At 39.7% G+C, this 17,772-nt stretch overlaps 1 protein-coding gene and 1 non-coding gene across 4 annotated transcripts in view; one reads left to right on the forward strand and one right to left on the reverse strand.

Annotated features, from left to right (window-relative positions):
• Positions 1-322: 322 nt before the first annotated feature.
• The window catches only part of GSR (glutathione-disulfide reductase), a 52,774-nt gene continuing 35,324 nt past the window's right edge, over positions 323-17,772 (forward strand). The window contains exon 1 of one of the 3 annotated variants that reach the window (XM_010987984.3): positions 323-526. In XM_010987984.3, coding sequence (XP_010986286.3) covers positions 338-526 — 189 coding nt within the window. In that variant the 5' untranslated portion in view covers positions 323-337. Of the gene's footprint in view, positions 527-9,800; positions 10,111-11,348; positions 11,368-17,772 lie in introns of those variants that run through there. The other 2 variants (XM_031440170.2, XM_031440169.2) reach the window with 2 other exon arrangements.
• On the reverse strand, positions 5,544-5,614 carry TRNAG-UCC (transfer RNA glycine (anticodon UCC)). The gene has a single exon. It is a non-coding gene; the product is annotated as a tRNA-Gly (tRNA).

Consider the following 17,772-nt stretch of genomic DNA (forward strand, 5'->3'; position numbering starts at 1 on the left):
TAAAATGCACGAGAAGAGAAAGGGTACGGGCAGTTGGCGCCGTGAGAAGGCAGCGTGACCCCTTGGCCTTGCTTGTGTTCGTAGAGGGTGACTGAACTTTCGGGTCGGAACTATTGAGCACCACTCTCCCGAAGCACCTTCCTTATTTCCTAACGGCCCCCGACCCCTTCCGCGGTCTGTGGTTACTGCAGGAAGATGACTCAGAAGTGGGGCCTGGCACCTGATCCTGGAGACTGGCTACTCCTTACTCCGCTCTAGTTTTATTGGCAGGTGTTGTTAATGACTTTACTAGGCCTCACAGTTCTGTGACCTCATTGCCATCCCGTGACTCACCTCTATGGCGCTTCTGCCAACCTGCAACGTAGTTAAACTACAGAGATTCAAGCAACTCACAAGATTTCAGGCTCTGAAATTTCGTTTTCTGACTCATCCACCAATCGTCCCACCTCACCCTTCAGTTCAGCTCACATTTATTAAGCTCCACAGTTTGCCTGGTACTATAGAACTCGTGGAGACTCAAATATGTGTAAGTTACTGAATTTTTCCTCTGGAAACTCAGTTTAATGGGAATGAGAGCCTTGTAAATGGATAAATATAGTGCCCCAGTGCAGCGATAGGGATACGCACAGGGGACTCTGGAACCCTATCCCCAGCGAAGGTTTGAAGGCTTTCCTGGAAGAAATCATGCCTAAATTGTGTTGTAAAGATTAGGAATTGGGGAAGGGGACAAGAGGAAGATTTCAAGTTTAGGAAACTGTAGAGGAATTACCAGCAGTTAAAATTTTGCAGTTTCAAGTTTGAATGGAGGTGCCTAGAGGTAGGTTGGAGCTCGGACCACGGAGGGCTTGGCTTTGTATATAGGCTAAGAACTTTAACTAGGACGTGAAGGTGCAAAATATGAGGACACAATCTCAAAATCAATCGAGGTGAAGCAATATAAATTATAACATGAAATATCGTAATTAACTGTTGATTCATTCAGAGGTTCTTACTTGATTGTATGAAGACAGGAAAGAAAGGAAGTTCTATAGCTGTTACCATCTTCATTTTGGTATAATTTCCTCCTTTAGGTATTTTTCTTCCTCTTTCTTTATTCCTAATATAGTCTCTTGATGGCACCAATGAATTTCTGTTGGGACAATAAAGTGGAGGCTCCCAGGTACTCCAGATCTGCTTGAGGTCTTAACATGTTCCCCAAATTTTATTGAATGTGAAGTCTCTCCCCTGCAATGATTTATTTCTAACTCCACCCCACCTCCGCAGAAGACCACTAGAATAAACTATTGGAGTAAAACCAAGTTTTTCACTGCATTAAGGGAGAACACTCTTGTGACATAATCTTTGCAGTGTCTCAGAGGGAAAGCCAAGAGTGATTTTTCTAAGGTTTTTAGACTCTAGGTTGGAGTAGTTTAAGGTGGCCTTCTCAGTGTGAGGATCTTACTGGGACTGGACATAGTGCATGGTATAATAGTTTAGAGCTGGTGGACACAGCAAGATGAGGGACTTGAAGGCAGATGTGGCTCTTTGTTTTTTAATTGAAGTGTAGTTGATTTACAATGTGTTAGTTTCCAATTTACAGCATAGTGATTCAGTTATACATATATATGTTCCTTCTCATATTCTTTTTCATTATAGATTATTAAAAAACATTGAATATAGTTCCCTGGGCTCTACAGTAGGACCTTATTGTTTATGTTTTAATAGATGTTATTCTTTTTTGATTAAAAAAGGGGGTTTGCCCAGTTGAGTGATCAGTTCAACTTCCCAGTGCCTGAGAGGGAAGATTTTTACCCAGATGAGCAACCTATTCAGATAAATGGATTTTCAGGAAGTTTCCAAACCTAGCAATGAAGTTATGTACTGATTTACAGCCTGTTTTTGTGGGCAAGAATTTTCGGGAACAAATAGTAAAGTCATGTTGATTGATGTAAGGTCACAGTTCTTAGTGATCATAATTAAGCTATGGGTTATAGGTGTCTCGGTTCTGACAATAAAATCTTATGAACACCCTTGAGTATGGTATAAGAAGAAGAGATTTTATATTTATTGTTTTATATTTATTGAAGGATATATATATATATTTATTGAAGTGTAATCAGTTAACAATGTGTCAATTTCTAGTGTACAGCATAATACTTCAGTTATATAGGAACATACATATATTCATTTTCATATTCTTTTTCACCATAAGTTACTGCAAGATATTGAATATGGTTCTCTGTGCTCTACAGTATAAACTTGTTGTTTATCTGTTCTATATATATTAGTTAGTATCTGCAAATCTCAAACTCCCAATTTATCTCTTCCCACCCTCTTCCCCTACTGGTAACCATAAGTTTGTTTTCTGTGTCTATGAGTCTGTTTCTGTTTTGTAAATAAGTTCGTCTTTTTTTTTTTTTTTTTTTTTTTAGGTTCCACATATAAGTGATATCATATGGTATTTTTCTTTCTCTTTCTGGCTTACTTCACTTAGAATGATTCTCCAGGTTCATCCATGTTGTAAATAGTACTGTTATGAACATTGGGGTGCATGTGTCTTTTTGAATTAAGGTTCCCTCTGGATATATGCCCAGGAGTGGGATTAATGGATCATATGATAAGTCTATTTTAAGTTTTTTGAGGAATCCCCTACTGATTTCCGTAACAGCTGCACCAGACTACATTCCCACCAGCAAGCAGTGTAGGAGGGTTCCCTTTTCTCCACACCCTCTCCAGCATTTATCGTTGGTGGAATTTTAATGATAGCCATTCTGACCGGTGTGAGATGATAACCTTGATATACTTTTGATTTGAATTTCTCTGATAATTAGTGACATTGAGCATTTTTTCATGTGACTATTGGCCATTTCTCTCTCTTCATTGGAGAATTGCTTGTTTAGGTCTTCTGCCCGTTTTTGGATTGGGTTTGTTTTTTTTCTTCTTAAGTTGTATGAGCTTTTTATATAGTCTGGAGATTATGCCCTTGTCAGCCTCATCTTCTGCAAATATTTTCTCCCATTCTGTCTTTTTATTTTGCTTATGGTTTCCTTTGCTGTGCAAAAGCTTATAAATTTAATTGGGTCCCATTTATTTATTTTTGCTTTTATTTCTATTGCTTGGGTAGACTGCCCTAGAACATTGCTGAGATTCATGTCACATAATGTTTTGCCTATGTTTTCTTCTAAGAGGTTTATAGTGTCTTGTATGATATGTATGTCTTTAAGCCATTTTGAGTTTATTTTTGTGTATGGTGTGAGGGAGTATTCTAACTTCATTGATTTACATGCAGCTGTCCAATTTGAGGAAGGGATTTTTAAATCTTGATAGTTTATGTTAAGTCATTGTCTATTAACATTCTTTTTTTTTTTTGAAGTATAGTTCAGTAACATGTCAATTTCTGGTGTACAGCATAATGTCCCAGTCATGCATATATATACATATATTCATTTTCATATTCTTATTCATTAAGTGTTATTACAAGACATTGAATATAGTTCCCTGTGCTATACAGAAGAAGTTTGTTTTTTCTCTATTTTTATATATAGTAGTTAACCTTTGCAATTCTCAAACTCCCAACTTTATCACTTCCCACCCCCTTTCCCCTGGTAACTATAAAATTGTTTCTGTTTTGTAGATGAGTGAGTCTGTGAGTCTCTTTCTGTTTTGCAGATGAATTCATTAATGTCCTTTTTTCTTTTCTTTTCTTTTTTAGATTCCACATATGAGTGATATCTTATGGTATTTTCTTTCTCTTTCTGGCTTACTTCACTTACAAAGATGATCTCCAGGTCCATCCATGTTGCTGCAAATGGCATTATTTTATTCTTTTTCTTATCACTGAGTAGTATTCCTATTCTTTATTAACATTCTTAATACACAAGTTTCACATTTTTTTTATTTCACTTAGAACAAGTGGTCCTACTTGTTCTATTTATGTATTTTAAAAAGTAGTATTGTCAACACATTTTAAAATTGCATATAATCATATTTGGTTGAGATGGACAAATGTCCACTAAAATGTAGCCTGAATTGTACATATTAAGTGTATCCAAACTGCTTTGGGGACCTAACATTTGGAAGTTTTGCATTTAAAAAAATCAACTAGTTAATTTTTTTCAATATCTTATGAAAATTTTCAGACAAAAAAGTTTAAAAAAATTTTTACAGTGACTATCCATATACCCACCACATTTTATTATACATGTTATCACATATCTGTCAGTCTATCCATTCATCAATCTATCTTATTTTGATGCATTTCACAGTGGGAGACTTTAGTACACTTCAGTATTTCAGTGTGCGTATCAACTATATCATATGCATATAGATACTTCATAGATTATATATACTTTGGCATACATGTCATTAGTTACAATGAAATGTATACATCTTTACCAATCCTTAAGTTCCAATATAAGCATTGTTAAAGATAAACTGAGGCGTGTTAAAAATTTTTAAGATTTTATTTGAGCAAAAATCGATTCCAATCAGCATCCAATTTAGCAGATAGAAAGGAGCTCTGAGGAGCTGTACAAAATGAAAGACTCTTCTAGCCAGAAGGGAGTGGGACAAGGAAGTTATTCCAGGCAAACAAAACAGGTTGGTTATTGCAAGGTTATTTTCCTTTAGGGGATGGCAGGGGTCCAACAAGCAGGTTACGTAACTTGCTGATCAGGCGATTCCATTTCTGGAAGAGCCAAAACTAATTAAGTTAATTCTCCATTTGGTGATGTGGGGCTTAGCATAAGCAACCCCACTTTGGGCATTTTGCCTTGTTTCTTAGCAGTATATACCAGTGCAACTCTAATAAGATAAAAAATTTTGCCCAGAAAGTAACCATTGTTGTATTTTGTTTGTTTGTTTTGGTTTTTTTCTGCCACAGATAAGCTTTGCCCCTTCTGGAACTTCTGTAAATGGAATTATACAAAATATACTGTTTGGATTAGGCTTTGTACACGCATCATAATTTTTTAAACTTTTTATTTTGAGATAATTATACGTTAACATAGTTATAAGAAATAATACAGAGAGATCACATGCATCATTTACCCAATTTACCCCAAGGCAAATTCATGAATAACCATGGTACAGTATCATATACAGGAACTTTATATTGACACAATCTACCAACCTTATTCGGATTTTACCAGGTTTACATACATGCATTTGTGTATTTATTTGTATGCAGTATTATCACCTGTATTAATTCATGTGCCTATGAGTCAAGATACAGAAAGAATAGTCCCATCACAAGAATCTCTGTGGCTACCCTTTTATAGCTACAGTCACCTCACTTTCTATCCTTCACCACCACCAAATCCCAGGCAGCCACTTATCTGTTGTCCATCTCTTTAAATTTGTCATTTCCAGAATATTATGTAAGTAGAATCACATAGCAGTTATTACAATGAAATGCACACATCTTAGCTGTAACATTCCTTGAGTTCCAATATAAGCGTTGTCAAAAGACAGAGACATATTAAAATTTTTAATACTGGTTTTTTAAAAAATTTTTTTTGCAGGGAGGAGGCAATTAGATTTATTTATTTATCTGACTTTTTCATTGGCGGTACTGGGGATTGAACCCAGGGCCTCAGGCATGGAAGGCATGTGCTCTACCACTTGAGCTATACCCTCTCCCCTTTAATGCTGGCTTTTGAGATTGGCATTTTTTACTTAGTATAATTCCCTTGGGATTCATATAAGTTGTTATGTGTATCACTACTTATTCCTTTTTATTGCTGGATACTATTCCTTGATGTGAAGGACATCTGCATTGTTTCCAGTATTGGCTATTATGAAAAAAGCTGCTAGGTATGGGAGAGGTTTAGCTCAAGTTGTAGAGCACAGGCCTAGCATGCATGAGGTCCTGGGTTCAATCCCCAGTACTGCCTCTAAAAATAAACCTAATTACCTCCCCCCTGCCAAAATAAAATAATTAAATACAATAAAAAATAAAGCTAATTTTAAAAAAAGAAAAGAAAAAAGCTGCTAGGAAAAGAATATGGAGCTTCCTCAAAATAGGTAAGGGAGATTTATAGGTATAAACTTCCAGTTACAAAATAAATGAGTCATGGGATGAAATGTGCAGCATAAAAAAAAAGTAGTTACAGAAATAATAACACATACTTAGAATCAGAATATGTATATTGGTGTTACTCCTAAAGCTTTTTATGATCTCCCCCCCACCGCACCCTACCCATCTTGTTTCAAAATACATCAGTAAGACAATTAGAGATCAAAGGGGTGAAAAAGCTTATCAGTGTGTGTGATTTCCCTCTAGAGGTGTCTTCTGAGGTAGTGTCCCATTTTCCAACAAAGCTGACCAAGTATTTCCTTTGGAAAGATTCCTTCCTCTTACTGTAAAATTTGCTTTTTATTAATCTCACATTCCACTATTATTGCTCTCTGTCTCTTCAGTGTTTATTTATTGCCTCAATATTAAACAACAGAATTGTGTAATTGAGTAATTTATGCCTTTCCTCATATTATTTTTATCCTTCTTATAAATGACTGCAATTATTTTCATATCTGCATCATGAGGAGTACATTTCATTGAGCCACCAGGATGTGCAAGCTTTTTTGTGTATCACTATTTCCTGTACGGACTTCTCAGATGGTTTATAGATGTACCATTTCCACTGTCCTTAAAACATAATGGCTCTTGACCTGTAACCTCAAATGAACAGAGTTGTGATATAAATGAGTCACTTCTGAGTCACGAATACATTTCCTACAAATTATACTTTAGAACAAATGCAGAAGGAGAGAGAAGCTACAGTTGTTTTTTTTTTTTAATGAAATAAAAAGTGGTATTCAACATTTTCTCCTACAAAAAAAATCATTAAAAAAAATCCTGGATTTTGTATTTTCACCATAGGACAATATATCTATGATGGTTTCTTTGCAGTAATGGTTAAGAGTCAGGCCTTGAGGATTTGAATCCCAGCTCTGCCATTCATCAGCTGTGTAATCTTACATAAGTTATTTATTCTTTTTGAGCCTCAGTCTCTTCATTTATAAAATGGAGATAACAGTATTTATTTCTTGGGTTGAGGAGGGGATAATGGAAAGTTCTTAGCATTGTGCCTGATAAAGCTCTTAAGCACAGTGCTTAGTTCAATACATATTAGCAACTGGCTTATTTTGACAAATATTTCAGTGTTTTTGTGGAAATCACCTAAGTTTGTCTAGTGTTCAAAAGAAAAATTGAATGATGAAGTTATTAAAATGTAAAATAATTGCTTGGGACTCTACTGATCCTAATAAATTATGCTAGTTTATAATGTCCACAGCTGAATGATAACTTAAGTTTATTTTCATTCACAGCATTTAATATCATCCTGAAGCTACCTCATATTAACTATGACTAAATTTTTACTTCAACTGACATTTCTTTGAAGAGAAAGCTTAGATACAGTCTAAGTCTTCAAGTGCTGGGGATATAGTTACCCACTCCCCTTCCCACCTATGTCAGAAAAAAAACAAACAATACTTCCATGAACATAAAATATTTTAGTCTTAAATAATACCTTGTGAATGTTTGGTTTCAACATATTGCAAGTTCTTTCAATCAACGTATGAAAGGTTTTTTACTCCGTTAAAACTAGCAGAGAGATAGACCTTTACCTCTTTCCATCTTCTTTATGTTTGATGGCATCATTTTTTCCCATATTTCCTGGTTCAAGATTTGTCACCTTTGACTCTCGTACCCTCCCCCAATCTGTCAATTTCACTTCCTTATGTCTGTCCAATCTGTTCCTTCCTGTATGTTCTCAATGCTGCCATCTATTACCTTTGTCTCCTGCACTGCCAGTTTCACCATTTCCAGGGAAAGTCATCTCTGAGATATCTCCAGCGACTCCTTATGCCTGTGGAGTAATATCTAAACATCTTAGCCTGGTTACTAGCAAGGCTTTTCAGGACTCCCACCCATCTCCCATGACCCTCTTCATGCTGCCTACAGTCCAGCCAATCAGCACTGCTCTGCTTACTACCTCCAGTTACTGCTATCTCGTTCCCTCCACTCAAAGTTATTCTCTTTTTTTGCATTGTCTCTTTCCTTTTTGTCGGCCTTCCTACTTGATGCATAAAGAAACTGACTCTCAGAGGGATTAAGTGATTATGGCAGTGCCTGTGGTGGGATATGAAACCAAGTTTCTCTGACTCAGACTCTATTCCTAAATACTTGTATTTCTTAAAAACAAGGATATTCTCCGACTTAATTTACCACAGTACAATTCCCGAACTCAGTAACTTTAACTTCCATATAGTACCATTATATTTTGTACAGGACCTATTCAAATTTCCCCAGTCATCCTTTATAGGAAAATTTCCCCAATCCAGAATCCCATTCAGCATCAAGCCTTGCCCTTTGTCCTCATAATCCTTCAATTTTCTTTAGCCTGGAATAGTTCCTGAGCCTTGCTTTGTTTTCAAGACATAGATAGCCTTTAAAGAGTACAGGCTAGTTATTTGTAACATTTCTCTCAATGTGGCCTTTTCTGAGTGTTACCTTATGATTAGATTCCGGTTGTGAATTTTTAGTAGGAATATGACATTAGTAATAGAAGAAGCCGTGTACTTCTTAACTGCATCACATCACCAGGCGCACAGTGACAGCTGTGTCATTACTGGCACTATTCAGCTTTGGTCACTTGGATATAAGATGGTATGTGGCCCACTGTTAAGTTCACCATTTTTCCCGTTTTGATCAATAAGCAATCTGTGGGGACATATTCTGACTGTGTAAATAACCTTTTCCATTTCAAACTTTCAGCCAGTGGTTTTAACATTTACTGATGTTTAAGGATGCAGGGATCACTAGGATAATTGTAAACGGTGATTTGTCTAACTCTGTTGTTTAGTCTACATTACGTGGCAGCCTAGTGAAGGGAGGAACTTTCCCTTCTTTCTTGCTATTTTTCATCAGGAAAAAAAAAAACTTAAAAAAACTGGATACCATTCTAATTGGAGTGTGGTTGGTTCCCACTCCCGTTCAGCATACTGGGCCTACTTTCTCTGTGACCCAAACTTTTATTCCTCTGCCCACAATGCTCTCAACTTTGTGGGTGAGGGGCGCGGCCATGCAAATTCACTTAACTACTTTGTTGCCCAGATATTCTAAAACACCCCAGTCTCTACAGCTTGGGAGTAAAATGTTTGTGTTACCACCTCTAGGCCGTCTTCATGCTTCGTCTGTGGATCACAAACATTTCTTCCAAAATCTCTCAAACGAAATGTGCTTACGAATCACCTGAAAGCTGCGGGGGGTGGTGTTCAAGATATGGATTGCTGGGTCCTGCCCCAGAGGTTCGGATTTAGTAGATCTGGGTTAGGGATCAGGTGGTCTGAGGATCAAAGCTTGAGAAACATAACCATCAAAATGATGGTGGACAAATCTCCCTTTCTCAACAAGTCGGCACCACTGGCAACTCCCAAGGCGACAGCTCACAAAAGGCTAGGGGAACAAAAGAGGGCGTTCATCCTTCCTCGCCCTACTGGCCTTCAGAAACTTACATCCGGCTGATGCCACGCGGGTGCAGGGACGCAGGTGCAGGGGTGAAGACGGAGGCAGAGATATCCCCGCTGGGACTTGGGGCAAGGCGGGCTGGCTCGTGCGCAGTGGGAGGGGGTGAGGTGACCCCGCTCCTCCGCGCCCACCCACCTCCATCCCGCCGAGCAGCGGGCGGGCAGTCCCACCGCCACCCCGCCCCCGCCCCCGCCGGGTGCTTAGTCACCGTGAGGCTGCGCTGGCCCAGCGCCCGCGCGAGCCCCCCCCTTCCCCGGGGCCCGCCCCCGGGCCGCACCCCCTCGGCGCGCACTTCCGCGTGCATGGCCCTGCTGGCTCGGACCCTGAGCACTAGTGTGGGGCCCGGCTGGCTGCGGGCGGCGCGCGCCTTCTGCTGCTTCGCACTGCCTCCGGCCCGGCCCGCCCGCGTCCTCTCCCGCGCCATGGCGTGCAGGCAAGAGCCGCAGCCGCCGTGCCCGCCGCCCGCCGCCGGCGCCGCGGCCTGCTACGACTACCTGGTGATCGGGGGCGGCTCTGGCGGGCTGGCCAGCGCGCGCCGGGCGGCCGAGCTGGGCGCCAGGGCCGCGGTGGTGGAGAGCCACAAGCTGGGAGGCACTTGCGTGAGTACCCGCTCCCTCCCGGCGCTTCTCCCAGCGCCTCGGTCCCTGCAGCGCCGCGTCCCGCAGCGTGGCTTTCTCCCCGCCTCCCTCTGCAGGAACAGCTTGTGACCTTTCCTAGTGCGATCCGTTCACACCACCCCCCGCCTCCCTAGGAGGATGGGCCTCCAGCTATGCGCTGTGCTTGCCGCTTTCCCACCCGCAGCGGAGTCAGGAACTCAGCGGGTTTAGATGAAAGAAGTGTAAAGGGTCTTTTTTGCGACCCTCAAAGCTAAGCCTGCGTTCCAGCGCAGGTGCAGTAACGCTGGCCGGAGGTGGTTCAATCTAACGTAACTTTCCTGCATCCTCACTCCTCAAGGTGGAAGGGTGTTGTATTCCAAGCTTGTTCTCATCACCAGGTCCATGAAGCAAAACTGCATCTGGAGTAAGTGCAGCTGACCTGAGTGTCTGGGGAGAAGGGAAGGGAGGATTGAACCTATTTCCTTGACCTCGGATCCTGGTCCTTTCCCTTCAGTTTCAAGGGCAGAATGACTTACAGCAGTGATTCTCACCCTTGGCTGCACTTAGGAATCACCTGAGGAGTTGAAAAAATTCTGCCTGGGCGCAGCCTCGGCTCTGGGTGATTCTGAATCGCAGCCAAAGTTGAGAAGCACCGAGTAAAGTCTACGTTGATTAGGATTTACTGTTAAGTGAGTTCTCAGACTTTGTTTTGTCTCGTTTGGGAAGGATTTTAAAACTAGCCCTCCCACTCCCCCCAAAAGAGGGCTGTAAATCCTGCTATTGAGAAACTTCATTTAAAAAGAATAGGTTTTGTTCGTAAGTTATTGGTGTGGCGTTTTCTTTCACAAGACTTGGGTAAGGTGCTGTTAATATTAAAATACTGTATCCAAGAGTAACCTGGGCTTGGGGCTGGATTCTTGAAGTTCTTTCGGAGACTGATGTTTAAATTACACTAAGTTAGAAACTCCTTAAGGGCAGGAATGAGTTCACCTGTTTGCAATCTCTTATTACCTTAAAGCCTTTGCTCAAAAACTGTATGTGAATGAAATTAAAAATGAATAGCTGTGAAAGGGCTGACTCCAGTGTCCAGTGATCATTTTTTAAATTCAAAACGGAAGTGGGAGGAAGGAAAGGGAAAAAAAATCCCTGTTAATTATCAACTTGCACCTTGACACCTTAGTCCAGACAGACTCTTAGGAAAAGTTTGTCTCTGTAGAAAGCAGGGGGAAGGGTGTCACTGAGAAGCCCCCAGGACTACTGGTGAGATCACTTGATAACCCCTCGTGTTCCCCACTCCTACTTTTCTGTTTCCCTCCTTCCCTATGTATGTCATAATCAGCTTGTGGCATCATTGCCTGGTTCCACTGATATGAATCAGTAAGGAGCTGACCAACTGCATTCTTAGGTTCCTGCTAGAAATCTGAATACGTTAACATTTAGAGATCAACTACTTCCTAGAGCGCTCAAAGGACAGCTCATCAGAGTCTGCATGTGCTGCTTCCTTAGAGGGTGTCTGGCCTTACTCATCTCATTCTGCTGCAGCAACTTTTATTTTTTAGTAAGCGTGGATCTCTTGGAGGAAAGCCCCCATTTCATGTGTTTATGACATTCCTTTTGGGTTCTCCTCAAACTGGCTTTCAGTTTGGGATTGCAAGGAAGAGTGTAGTGTGCAGTGAATATCAGAGAAGATAGAACCAATTGATAAGAAATGAGTTTAGGTTTGTTCCAGGGGTCTAGCTATCTGGGTTATCCGCAGGTGCGGTAACACACTTCTCATCTGCAGTGATTTCCAAGCCGGAATGGGGAAAATTGAGGTGTTCTGTAGTGTATCTTTTCATTTGTTCTCGTCCTCGTTTCTCTCAGCGCTAATAAATATATGGACTGAGGCTGCCTGAGAGAAAAGGGTGGATACCAACATTTGTAAGACAAAGGTCCCTTCCCTCAAGGAATTTACAATCTGGTAGGGGAAACAAATATAGACAGTCAACTCCAGAGTTAGGTGGTCTATATTTATTGCCGTAGGTAATAACAGTAGTAGAGGAGAGAAGAGTTGTAATTATCACTTCTGCCTGGGCACAATGGATGGTTTCGTGAAGGAGATAGTATCTTTGTGAACTTGAACTGGATATTGCTTTTTGACCGGGGGGGGGGGGGTGTCAGGGGCAAAGGCACAGAGGCAGGTATGTTGTGTAATCAGATTTGACCGGAGCAGAGGGTGTCTCCCATGAGAGATGGAAGCTGATGGACAGGTGGTAGTAAAAATGTAGAGTATTTTCTGGAAGCACAGGGAACTGTGGAAGGGTTTTGAGCAGGAGAGTGATACAATAAAAGTGGTTTTGTGGTCAAGGTACTATTGAGAGATGTCCTTTGGGAAAGTCAAGTAGAAATGTCTTTACTATTGACTCTTCAACCAGTTTTTTTTCTTAAATATGTTGATTCTAAAGCGTAGTAAATTTTTTGAGTTGCCATAGATGAATTCACACAGAAGTTTCAAATTAGAGCCTTCTGGTGGCAGTGATATTTCCAGGGAGTGGGATTATGTTTTAATTGTTTTATATTACTTGCTTTTTTATTAATTAATATGCCAGGTATATAGGTACTTTTTTTAGATGCTGGGGTCACAGGAGCAGACAAAACAGATAAAAATCTCTATCCTCAGGGAGCTTACATTGTAGTTGTTACCTGTTAGTTTCTAAATTTTCTGTGCAGCGTTTTTTTAACAAATAAAAAAAGAAAAAAGACACGATCTTGTTTTTAGCCTTCCTCCATGGGAAGTATAGACTGACACAGTGATAGAGTTGGAAGTGATTTTGGAGATCTACTAATCCAGTCTAACTACAGTTTTTTGTTTTTTTTTTTTTTTTTTAATGGGAAGCACTAACATAAGCTTGCTGACTTAATTCTTTTAGAGTAATGACCATTAAAAAAATTCTAATACCACTGTCATTTTTTTATCAAGAACGATTTTTTGATAAAAAGTAGGAAGCTTATAATTTCAAGTAAAGGACAGTTCTTTAAATGGACTGATTTCAGCTCCTTGAAGCACTGCATGGGCCCGTTGCCTTCATTTTGTTCAGTAGGATGAGACTTACGCAGGTAGGAATGTAGAAAGCCTTGTTCTAGCTCAGGACCATCATTTACCAAGGAGCAAATTGAGTCTCAGCTAAAATGTGATTGAAAGTAAACAAAACATAGAAGAATCTATGGAGTTAGCCCAGCCATCTGAAACCATGCCTTTGTTGTAATTGTGTGGACTTATTTATGACTTGCTGAGCCTTGTTAAGCATTGTTCTCAACTACAAGGGAGGAACCTTCTCATTCCTGCCTCTTAGAAACCAGACATCATTTACTCTAGAAACACTTGGTTTAGGGTCTACCATATGTGTCTCCACCCAGAGCTCTTGATTTAGTAGATTTGGAAGAAAGCCCCAGCAGGTACATATATGTGAGAGGGGGGAAGATAATTAGGTTTATTTATTTATTTATATATTTATTTATTTAAAATTTTTTTTAATTCTTATTTTTTTATTGAAATTTAGTTGATTTACAATGTTTCAGTGTACAGTAAAACGATTCAGTTATACACATATGTACATATATATTTTTTTTTCAGATTCTTTTTCATTACAGCTTAATTACAAGAAATTGAATATAGTTCCCTGTGCTATTTATATATTTGTTAATGGAGGTACTGGGGATTGAACCCAGAACTTCGAGCATGCTAAGTATGTGCTATACCACTGAGCTATACCTTCCCCCCTCAGCAGGTATATTTTCAAAGAGCCCCATTCTCATTCTGATGTACATGAACTGGACACAATGCTGTGGGCTTTGTGAGGAGCAGGAATTGTGTGAAGGTTAACCCTGCGGAGGCATTAGAATGACTCTGGTGAACCCTGCACAGTTGTGGGACTCAGATAATGATGAGTTTGGTCCTAGAGTTATTCATTTCCTGATTTCATAATTTCATGTTTCTGAAGTAAATGCCTTCCAAGGGTGTCTGTATGGTGTGGTTGCTTGCCTTGATTATCTGACTCTGCCTCAGTTTTCCTTTTTCTGGATCCTTTTTTTTTTTTTTTTAACTTCTGTGACACAGTGGAGTAGACCACTTCCGAGGAGACAGGTATTTTCAAGATGAGTGACATGTGTTGGTGTACTTGAGAGTTCACTTTTCTCTGATAGAGTGTATCACTTTAAACTGTTAAGCTCATGTATGAGAGAACTTTGCCCTATATGCTGTAGAGAAGGAAAAACTTTTCCTGTACCCTTTTATGTTTAGTGACTGAAGCCTGCGAATTAAATTAACAATGGACAGATTAACAGGGAAAAGGTTTATTTCATGTGCACACAGGAGTGTCACAGAAAAGAAGTGAAAACAAAACAAAAACAAGAAGCAGTCAGGCCTGGGAGCTTAATACCAATTTAACAAAGGGTTTTACATTGTGGAAAAGAGGCTAGACAAAGGAAAGGGAGTTTGGGTTTCTAGGAGCAGTAAATTGTGGGAAGGTGGGTATATGGGAGGAAACTAATGGAAGTTTAGAGTTATTTTAATAAGATTCTTTTTGTGCAGATTCGTCTCTGTTCTGCCTTTCCATCTCAATGATAAGGGTTGTTCTCCTGGTGCAGGAAAAGGGTGGGAGACATCTTCACAAAGGGAAGTTTAAGGTTAGCGTTTAGGCAGAGAGGGGGAGAGAAGAGATCCTCCTGTGTCTGCTGCTGCTTTATTGTCTTCAGCTCAAAATAATCCTTATGCCAAAGTAGCCCATTTTGGGGTGGCGTATTCTGATCCCCTCAAGTTCAAAGTGAAAGGAGTAGTGTGGGCCAGTACTGCTACTAAACTTCTAACGATTGAACCTAATCCAGAGGCGTGTATAGCTCTAATAACGTGATTCCACTCCTAGTCTTTATTTTTCTAGGTCTGGCGGAAAAATTGTAAGTAGTAGGGCATTAGGTTAGGCATTAAAAATGGGAAACTGAAAGAAATTTTTCCTCTGGAATTCAATTAAAAATAAGTAGTCTTTTCTTGTCTACTGTGTTAAGAAAAATACATGAGAAGAAATTTTTTTTTTCATGAGAAAATTTTTGAATTCAGTTTTTGGAGTCTCCAAAAAGCTAAAAACAGGCATAACACATTTATAGCTCTTTGCAGCTGCTGTGTTTTTTTATGAATCAAAGGTTTGCGGCAACCCTGCATCAAGCAAGTCTATAAGCTCCCTTTTCCAGCAGCATTTGCTTACTTCATGCATCTGTGTCACGTTTTGATAGTTCTTGCAATATTTCAGACTTTTTCATTATTACACTTGTTATGGTTGTCTGTGATCAGTGATCTTTTACTTCTGTGACTTGCTGAAGGCTTAAATGATGGGTTGGCATTTTTTAGCAATAAAGTGTATTTTAGTTGAGGTATGTGCATTGTTTTTTTTTAGACACGATGCTATTACACACTTAGTAGACTACAGTATAGTGTAAACGTAACTTTTTTTATGCACAGGGAAACCAAAAACAATTATGTGACTCTATTGCAGTATTTGCTTTATTTCAGTGGTCTGGAACCAAACCTGCAGCATCTCTGAGGTCTGCCTATGTAATGCTTCTCTCATGATTTGAGTGTAGACTGGAGAGGGAAGCACAGACTGGCCTAAGCCAAGGTGAATAAGAGCCTTCTGGGAGCTTTGTCTCTGTGGTTCAGATCTCTGCCCACGCGGACGTGGGAAGAGTCCTCTTGAGGAAAAAGTTCTTTCTGACTTAACTGTTTTCCTTTGCCCTGGAGCCTGTGGGAGCACGTGTTCAGTGTTCTTGCTGAGTGTACTGATTCTGTGATAAAGAGTAACCCGGTCTTGCAGTTCTTGCCAATGAGAGTTGGGTAGTAAGGGTTGATCACCAGACAGAAGCCTTTTTTTTTTTTGGCAACTGAGGTATAATTGACATATAACATTGTATTACCTTCAGGTGTACAACATAATGATTCGATATTCGTATATATTGTGAAATGATCACCACCATAAATGCAGTTGACATCTGTCACCATATGTAGTTACTGTTTTTTCCTTGTGATGAGAACTTTCAAGACCTACCCTCTTAGCAGCTTTCAGGTATATAACGTGTTATTAACAATGCAGTAAGTTAGATCCCCATGACTTGTTTATTTTATAACTGTTAGTTTGTACCTAGCAGAAGCCTTCTTGATCATTAATGTCACTGTGAACTGTGCTGTACGCACCAGTTGGAAATGCCAGCAGGAGAAACGGGGATTTTAAAAGAGACCTGAGAAACAGGCCACTTGGTAGATTGCTGTTTGTAAGTCAATCTAACTTGGAGGTGGTAGCGTGTACTTTGATATTGTGATATCTGTATCCCTGTTAGGCTGAACATGCTTTGGGGTTTTGGTTTTGGTTTTATTTTTGGGTAAGAATACTTAACATGAAATCTATCATCTTAACAAATTTTTCAGTGTACAGTACAGTGTTGTTGACTGTGGTACAATGTTGTACAGCAGATCTCTAGAGCTTACTCATCCTTCTTACCTGAAATTTGGGGCCAGTTGATTAGTAACTCCCCATCCATTCTCCCCACCCCCATCCCTGGCAACCACCGTTCATTCCGCTCTTTGATTCTATGCATTTGACTGTTTTAGATACCTCGTCTAAGTAGAATCGTGCAATATTTGTCTTTCTGTGATTGGCTTATTTCACTTATTTTAGTATGATGTTCCAAGATTGAACATGCAGTTTTACATGGACATTTACTAAAAGGAGATAGCAGTTTAAGGAACCCAACTTTAGTTCCTTCAGTATTGACAAGGATCCCTCAAAATCAGAAAATTATCCTAATTTGTTTTGTGGGTTGAGAGTTTCATAAAATGTGGCACACCTAGGTTCATAAGTGCCAAAGAAAGGAGTGCTTGGAAAGGGTGGAGTTAGCTGAAGTAGGCAAATCCTACTGTTGAGATTTGCCTTTTGATTTCCTTTACTGTTGTTTAATCTTTTGCATTAGTCGTAGTAACAATATTGCTCTGTCATCTGCCTCAGAGCCCATTAAATCCGCAGGGCCAAAAATAAGAAAGGCTGCCTCTTAATCCCTCAGAGTTGCTGTCTCTTTGTGAGAGGTACCTTGAACAAGTAGCAACAGAGAACTTTTCTGATAGAGTGGAATTGAAGAATTTTATGAAAATACTAATGACCTCCCACATTTGTAAGTGGATTTCAAACAGTCATAATTAATAGCCATTTATTCACTGGGTGTTGCCACATGAGATATTAAGTAGGACGTAGGAGCCCAGATCCTTTTTCTTTTGGCGGGGGGAGCAAGAGATATGGGGCCAGATATCACTCAGTGGGTGTCATGTGGTGGAGAGAACTGACACGCTAGAAGAATTTGTCTCACATGGCTGTGTCTGGGTCCCCCTGAATTCTCCAGAGTAACAAATCTTTTAAGTTTCATCCCTGGGACTGAGAGATTTCACTCTAATTTAAGGTTCTGCTGAGCTGTGTATTGAGCCAAAACAATTTTAGTTCCAACCATTGTTAATACCTTTTGTATCAGTTTATTTTCTTCCCTAAGATTCTGTTTTATGCAGAAATACTTTTTTTTCTTTCTTTATAAAGCTAGAGGCCTCCTAGAATTAGCCTTTATCTGAAATTTGAGGTAAAGACATGAATATTATCT

The sequence above is a fragment of the Camelus dromedarius genome, chromosome 22, assembly GCF_036321535.1.
Source record: "Camelus dromedarius isolate mCamDro1 chromosome 22, mCamDro1.pat, whole genome shotgun sequence".
Taxonomy (NCBI): Eukaryota; Metazoa; Chordata; class Mammalia; order Artiodactyla; family Camelidae; genus Camelus; species Camelus dromedarius.